The sequence below is a fragment of the Rattus norvegicus genome, chromosome 9 (assembly GCF_021556685.1).
Source record: "Rattus norvegicus strain SHRSP/BbbUtx chromosome 9, alternate assembly SHRSP_T2T, whole genome shotgun sequence".
Taxonomy (NCBI): Eukaryota; Metazoa; Chordata; class Mammalia; order Rodentia; family Muridae; genus Rattus; species Rattus norvegicus.
Genome location: NC_141542.1, coordinates 77,486,445 through 77,494,836, shown reverse-complemented (window position 1 = coordinate 77,494,836; position 8,392 = coordinate 77,486,445). Strand labels below are relative to the sequence as shown.

Below are 8,392 nucleotides of genomic sequence, written 5' to 3'. Positions count from 1 at the left end.
TGAAGATTAATCAGAAATAGCCGCAGGAGGAACATCTCACAGCACTGGGAGCTGTTCTGGCAATAGTAATCAGTTAGTGAAACTGCAAAACCATGGGTAAGAAAGAGGAAGTGAGGAATCTGGATAAAGAGAACTGTATATAAAGTTTAAAGGACAGTTTTGCCTGTATTTTATCCAAATCGGAGAAGTTAGGAGTAAATGATAGATTCCAGGAATGAGCTTTAGATAATGGGCTAGTGCATGGCTGACTCATAAAACATTCTTTTCCTCTTTTCACTTATCCACCTTGTTTTCAGGATTTTTAGCAAAAAAGACTCTACTAAGTGCTGAATCAATCCATCAAAGACAAACTCAGAGGCTGGAGGTTGGTTCAGCAGTTAAGAGAGCGCCCTGCTCTTGCAGAGGACCAGAATTGGGTTCCCAGCACTGACATCAGGCAGCTGACAACCACTTATAACGCCAGCTCTGGAGAGACCTGACACCCAGAGCCATCTGCACACACCTGGCATATCAACACACAGACACACATAATCAGAACACTTTTCAAAACCAGACTCAACCACTACATTTAAAGACAAAACTGATAAATTGGGCGGCTCCATAAAACAATCACAAACTTTTATTTAATTAAAAATATTATACATGTTGTTGCATTTTCATGGAAAATATTGAGTTAAAAAAAAACACTAACAGTGTTAGTCTTCAGGAATTCTCATGCAGTTCATCCTACCATCTGCTGCTTTCTGTGACATTGACTTTGTGTTTGGGGGGAGCCATAATACTGTAGGGAGCTTCCTGGAAGACCAGACCTACTGGTCTCAGGATGAGGCATTTCCTTGAAAACAGCGCTCTGTCAGGTTCATACAGACATCGCCAGCTTTTGGTTTCCTTGCAAATCATTGAAGAAAACAAAACACTAAAGTGAGTGTAAAAGCCCTGTCGTGAAGTCAACACCAGTTTAGAACAACTGAGCACTGCACAACGGCCTCATCCAGTTTCCAAGCCGGTTAATGCAAGACCTCAAGTCCGACCTGATGGATTAGTGTCCCGAGCTCCCCAACAAAACTTCCCCAGAACCCACTGTGGGAAGACACGGGTACATAGTGTTTATATTCAAACAAATACTCAACAGCACATGAAACACCCATGTACAATATCACTTAAAAATACACCTTGGGACAATACAACCGTTAGAACCTCCGGTTATGCCACATAGCTATGTGAATAAAAATTTTAAACCTTCATGTAATTATACATTCATTAAAGAAAATAACAGCATGAAAAAATTTTAAAATTATTTAAGTCCTAAATACCTCACAGGTAAATACAAGATGTGTACAATATAACCTCCTCCTTCGCCCTTTTGTTTCTTTGGGCTGTGCCATTCCCTAATGTTCCCTTGACCCCCACATCATAATGCTATATCCTTATGCTTCCAAGTGATGCTTTTACTAAAATGGCTCTGGCATAACAGAAATATGCCGGCTCTCTGTCCATGGTCCATAGCTTTAAATCGTAGTATGCTTAATTGGAATTTTGCACCCAGCTTTCTATTAAAGAGAGACGTGTTCTCCTTAAAATGTACAAACAGGTAAAAACAGCTGGAGAGCAAAAGAAAGTTGAAATTGCCTCAGCTTTTAGAGACTGAAGAATGCTCCCTCTTCTTCACAAATGGCCTTTCAGTTGATTGGAATAAAATAAGGTTGAAATTGCTTTTCACATTCTGGCTCTGTTGGGGGCATTTTCACATAGACCCCTGTTGTAAGAGGACTTCTTTTCTTTAGCTGCCAAAACACAAAAAGAAACAGCAATTATTATGAAAGAATACAGAAGCCAATTTTAACCACAATAGGACCCAGTAAATAGCGGGTCCCTCCTCAGCAAAAATAAAACATCCACAACAACATACAGAATTATAAACTCTGGGAGATTTTCTTAATTGAGCTAGTCAAATTCACCTTAGATAAATAATTCTGCAAAAGGCAGGAAAGAGCTTTGAGACAACTTCACCAAGAACACCCAAAAGGCCCAAGATAATCGACTAGATCTTTTCTGTGGTGATCGAAGCACTGGAAACATTTGAAGGTGGATTTGGTTGATTAGAAGCTGTATTCCTCATCTCCATTCCTCCAATGCTTTTTATTGCTTTTTCTTTGTATGTATTAGTTTCCAGTTTCTATCACCTCAGCAGCTTCAACAATGGACTTCTAGTCAGCCAGCCTAAGTGATAGCTTAATGGCAAATAAAAAGGGAAGACAGCAACAGAACAGAGATTCTGTGAAAGAGCGCGGGCCTGTGAAAGTGTGTGTGTGTGTGTGTGTGTGTGTGTGTGTGTGTGTGTGTGTGTGTGTGTGTGAAAATATAGATGCAGAAATAGATAAAGTGGTGACAATGGTAGAGAGAGAAAAGGAAAAATGGAGGAGCAGGAAGAAGAGGAAGAGAAGGGATGGGGACAAAGGATGTTGCTTGTGGTAAGAAAAGTCAGCCTTACACAGATGTGACTGAGGACTGTTCAGAACCCTGACTGAAGACTTGGTTGCACACTTCTCGCTTTTCACTACCAATATACTAAATAAAAAGAACTTTCATTCACTGAGCTAGGGAGGAGGTCAAGGCAAGGTACCTAAGTAGATAATGGGTAATCTACATGTAGCTACAGCTTGAACAAAGAAGGCAAAAGGAAGGAACTAAGAGATAGTGTTTGATGAAGGATAAAAATCTGTTCAGGTGGTTCTAAAGAGCAAGTGTTGCCCAACAGAGTCCCGTGCTCCAGGGTTACTGGGATTAAGGCCATTGCCACGGTGGTGACAACCAAAACAGCTGCTCCGTGTTGTTCAAAAAGTTACTCAAACTGAAACCCTGCTCAGAAGCACACAAACACTCACTGTCAAACATGCTCACGTACAGTGTTAGTCATCCTGAAACCTCTAAGGCCAGTGCATGCAGTTCTAGCGTGTTCTTTACCCGGTCCTTCCTGCTCTCTGTTTATTACCCCAACTCCACACCAGTGGGTCAGTGGGGGACAGCTAAAGGTGTTCCCATTAACTGTGGAGAAATGTCAACACCACACTCACCGTCCTGTTCAAAGAAACAGCGGTGACCAGGAAACTGTAGAAAAACAACCCCGAACTAACTGCAGCAAGGATCCAAAGGAGGAAGTCTGAATCTGGGCATGGTTCTGGATCTGCAACAGAAAACAAAGCCCCAACCTTCTGAGACAGTTTCCAGTTGTGGGGCCCTAGTTCCTCATGGGTGAAAACAGGAAGTTAGAGATTCCAGGCTTTGCTAGCCCACCCTAACTTGTATTGGTAAGCCACAGGCCAGTCTGGCTATTTATTTAATGCATGACTTTCCCAGAATGTCATCACCAAAGTGGCAAAGCTAAACTTCAAGAATAAGTGTCCTAGTCTATCAGCAGTATGAGACATGTCCCCTAATGCATTTCCTTGCAATCAGAGTGATGGTTATGGGACTACTCAGCCTAAGCAAGACTGCTATCCACTAGGGAATTCCTCGCTATGCATCACAGTCCTAACTATGAAGGACCTCAAACCAAGGAACGAAGCTATTCTGGTGTAAAGACAGTAGTAATGCAACAGACTAGTTCTCAGTGGAATGGCTCTGCTTACCGATGACATAAATCTGGGTCCCGTTGCCCATGCCCACAAAGTATGGCGGTGGGTACATGAGTTCCACCTTGCAGAAGTACAGTCCGGTGTCAGCAGCCCTCAGTCCTTGGATGGTGAGGTTCACTCTGCTTTCATTAAAGGTACCACTGCAGAAGGGGTCATCTAGGAAGCCCAACGTGTTCTTCACTGTGAATGTCGTGGCACAGACCTCTGTCACTTGGTCATTTGTCTGCCGCAGCACCGTCACCCGGACCTCATCAGTGTTGTGTGAAGATGCATATTCACATGGAAAGCTGGCGACACCGTGGCTGCTGGCCAACACCACTGAAGGTTGGGTCACTTGTATGGCTGGCATGGAAAAGCCAAGGAGAACTCATTGAACTCATGATCATCTATGGTTAGGACTACTAGGTCACATCTGACAGCAGGGGAGGTTTATCTCGGATGAGCTCCTGCAAATTCATCCCTCAACAAATTCATCACCCCCTCCCATCCTTTGCCTCTCCATCCATCCACCCTGGCACTCTACCTCCCATATTTACATTGTCATCAGTCAGTTTCTAAGATCTACTTGTTGATAATTTGTTGAAGACAGTTGGCTACAGCAAGGAGACTACTGGTATAGCAAAAGAAGACCTGGCTCTCATAAAATGTATCATTTTGGCAAATAATTCTTCTTTTCATTTATTCTCTAGTGCAGTAAAAAAGAGGCGTAGCCTACACGTCACTGCAGTGCATTCTTTGCCGATAATAGGACTATATCATGCAGGCAGCATAGTGAGTGGCAGTAAAGACATTTCTGGAGTTTGAGGTGCAGAACCTTGCATCATCTTTAAAGTAAGTCTCAAATCTTCCTGCCTACTTATTTATAAGTGTACCTCTCTCAACCAGAATAAGTTAAACCTCGGGTCAGTGCACTGGTCACCCTTTCCTGGCATCACAGTGGTAGAGTGGTGTATAAATCAGACGAGGAAGCCACAGAGCTGAGGGCACCAGGGTCATTTCCTCTCTGGGTTGAGGCAACCCTGCTTTAACTTCTGTGGGCTTCCCCTGCTCCCCAGCCACCTCCTCTGCCTCCCTTCTTTCCTTCACTTAACACTTTCCTCGACCTTTGAGTTTGTTGTTGTTGTTGTTGTTGTTGTTGTTGTTGTTGTTTTCTCTTTCCTCCCTATATACTTCAAGAGAAAGGAGTCCAGCTCTCTATACAAGCATGCTTTCATCATTAGAAATTAACAGGTTTGCCGCCTGGTATTGGTGGTACAAATCTGCAATCCCAGCATCCAGGAGATGAAGGCTACATATCAAGTTCAAGGCCAATGTCAGCTAAACAACAAGACACTGCTTTACAAACAACAATAGGCAGAAGGGCTGGAGACGTAGCTCAGCGGTAGAGCGCTTGCCTAGAGTACACAGGCTATGGGTTCTCCCTTCAGCACACAAAACAAAAGTGGCTTTATGTCATATTGCCTTTTCGTAACTAACTTGGCTGCTCTCTGGTCAATATTGCAGATTACACCCAAAACTTAAACTGAACACTATCATTGGCAGTTTACTAGCATTGATTGCAAAAACAAGACAATAATTAGTGTTCACTGCCCTCCATATTACAATCTTGAATACTACCCCAGGCTTAGTTTCCAAGACCACCTCTCCTACCCCTAAACCAGGCTATAGTAGATACGCTAGTCTCTCCTGAAAGCACCTGTACTGATTAACATCTGTTCTCAGAAAAGAGAACAACATGGCGGCAGTTGCCATGGTTATTCCATCAGCTTGGTGGGTGAAACAGCAGATGTCTGCCTAGCCATCATCTCTACTATCAAAGACACACTGCAAGCATCCTTTGCTCACGGAAACCCCTCTAGAGTGTTTCAAAAAGTTCTCTCCCACATTAAAGCTTTTTGTGACCTATTCAGACAAGAAACTGTACGTAACTGTTGCTTCTTTGGTAAAATTAAATCATCAGATATCATTAGTGCGTTAGTCTCACACAAACTATGTGATTTCTTAATGTTAAAGCTCTATAGAGAGAGGGGGTGAAGGTCCAGTGGATATATGCATTTCAAGGCACATAGCAAGCCTGGTATTAGCCTTTCAAGATATTTGAGCTGAAAAGCTGAGATCCATACTTAAAGTCCACATATAGTCAATGACACAATTAAGAATTTTATGAAGAAAAAAAATAAAAAGTCTCTTAGGCCAAAAAGCAGATATTTGCTTTCTTCCTTCCTTCCTTCTCCCTCCCTTCTTTCCTTCCTCCCCTCTTCCCTCCTTTCCTTTCCCCCTTCCCTCCTTCCTTCCTTCCTTCCCTCCTTCCTCTCTTCTCTCTTCCTTCCTCCCCTCTTACTCCACCTTCCCTTTCTTTCATCTTTCAATTTCAAGCTATTTCATCTTTAAAGTAATTAATTTTCCTTCACTTATTTTTATTTCTTCTTGTATTCTTTGAGATTATAATATAGTTACATTATTTCTCCTTTCTTTCCTCCAAACTCTCCGATGTGCCCTTCCTTGCTTTTCTTCCAGATTCATGGCCTCTTTTCCCACTATTTGTTGTTACATGCACAGTTGTATAGGTGTATTCATTCTTAACGCAATCTTCTTGGTCTATATGTTGTTTGCTTTATGTGTTCAAGGCTGACCATTTGGTATTGGATGACCAAATGGTGTTCTTTTCCCTGAGGAAAACTTCCTGCTCTCCATATTCCTTGGTTTCCTGCAGTTATTTCTATAGTGTTATGGCCTCTTGGTCCTTCCCCATCCACTTGAGTATGTCTATTGTTATTCATAACCTTATTCAGCTCATGTTCAGGCAGTCGTGTGGGTGAGGCTTGATGGGTGTACCACCTGACATTCCCAAGAGACACAATCTCACAGTAAACTCTATGCCCCTTTGGCTCTCAGTCTTTCTGCCCCCTCTTCTGCAATGTTCCCTGAGCCTCGGGTGTGATCATTTAAAGAACTAAGAGTGTCTCAAAAACTTAAAGTGAATGAAGAAAGAATTCTTATTTATTTGAATTTAGGTAGTTTTGGGGGGGTGGAATAGGAGAAAAATCTTAAGGTCACTGTGATATCAAGATCAGATATACTCAGAATTTCAAATGCCTTTCCCACCTTAAATCTCTTAATTTTACAGTATTTTCTAATAGTAGTGAAGACCCTGAAGTTGCTCTCCCTAGATCAGCTCTCATGGCTCCTTCAGCCCCAGCCTGGGTCCCAGCAAGCTGCTGCGGGCAGTCTCAGTTCCTTTGCTACTGCTAGATCTCCTCTACTCTTCTTGGAACTTGTCTTTAAGAAGCTGTTAAACCAAAGGGTAGAGGGTTTGCCTTTCACTTTTGGCATTACTATAAATCACTGTCCTTAGCTTCTGAAAGAAATGAAACCCATGTAGGAAAAACACCTTTTCCACCTCCATGTTCCAGAAGTCTCCACTCACCTTCAGAGAAGATTGGGATGAAGAGAAGAGAAAGCAGGACTCCAAAAGGCCAAGTCCTAGAAGGCAGCTGCAGGTGAGTTTTGTACCTCTGGACTCCAAGACGAGCCATGACTTGATGGGAAATGTGCTTAGGTCCTCGGGAAGCAGAGTAAAACCGTGCAGGATCCTGAGGCTTTGAAACGTGTTTGAACCCACACAGACTTTATATAGACAGCTTTGATCCAAGGTACGTGCTACATATGTGTGGCGCTCACACATGACACCTGAACAGAGAGCCTTTTTGTTTTGGTTTTACGAGAAAGGAAGCCGTGGGTTTAGCTGTTATGTCGTAAAGACAACCTCAAATATTCAAAGTAAAACTGAACAAAACAAGCAAATCCAAGGATGGAAAATGTATTCAACTTGAAACTGAAGCTTCAAGTCACCTCTGAGGACCTGGATAAGTGGAGTCTTGGAGAGTATAATTTCCTGTAGTGCCAGGTCTCCCTAAATCCCAATCCCAACTTTACCCAGTGATCTGGTCATCTTTAACCATCCCATTCTCTTTCTTCCCATCCCCATGGCCATCCCTCTTAGTCCTGGAGCTGGTGTCTGAATTTCTCTTTGAAAGGCACCCAGAAAAACTGTGTTCTCAATATGATGCTCTGTCCTTCGATGAATCCCTCAGTATGCAAAAGTTTATTTTGCCTATCTACATTTAGTATTTTATTGATAAAAATGCCAAAATCACAAGAAATAACAGAGAGAGAGAGAGAGAGAGAGAGAGAGAGAGAGAGAGAGAGAGAGAGAGACTAGAGAAAAGGGTCTTTGGTTTTGTCAATTGGGAAAGAAATCAGATGTTTTTAAAGCTGTAACAATGGCAAAATAAAGTTGTATATGACCCAGGAAAAGCCAACCAAAATGAAAAGATATTTAAAACCTCCACAGGAGGATGGACATTTTTAAATAGTAAGACTTTTAAAGGGTAGAAATTCAAAACTAGGAGACATAGTTCAGTGTCGGAGACAGAGCTCATTCACCTCAGCAATGGAGACACAGTTTGGTGACGGAGACAGAGCTCAGAGGCAGAGCTGTAACTCAGTCTACTGTACAATAGGCCTTAGGTTCAATTCCCAGAACCACCAAAACAGAAATTCAAAACTAAGGATAAATATTACCAGAATTCTTAAACTCTAAAACTGTAAAAAGAGGCAAATGTTCCTCCATAAGTACTATGATATTTTTATAATATTAAAATTATTTAGAATGTTCAGTATTTAGAATATCTAAGTATTCTCTATATTACCACAGATTAAAATAGTTAAATAATTAATATACACATATTTGTAGT

At 41.9% G+C, this 8,392-nt stretch overlaps 1 protein-coding gene across 2 annotated transcripts; it reads right to left on the bottom strand.

Moving 5' to 3' along the window:
• Positions 1–599: 599 nt before the first annotated feature.
• Ctla4 (cytotoxic T-lymphocyte-associated protein 4) lies at positions 600–8,192 on the bottom strand. 2 transcript variants are annotated; one of them, NM_031674.1, is given in 4 exon segments: positions 1,628–1,784; positions 3,075–3,184; positions 3,630–3,977; positions 7,063–7,171. In NM_031674.1, coding segments are annotated over 4 exon segments (672 nt in total). In that variant the 3' UTR covers positions 1,628–1,679.
• Positions 8,193–8,392: the final 200 nt, after the last annotated feature.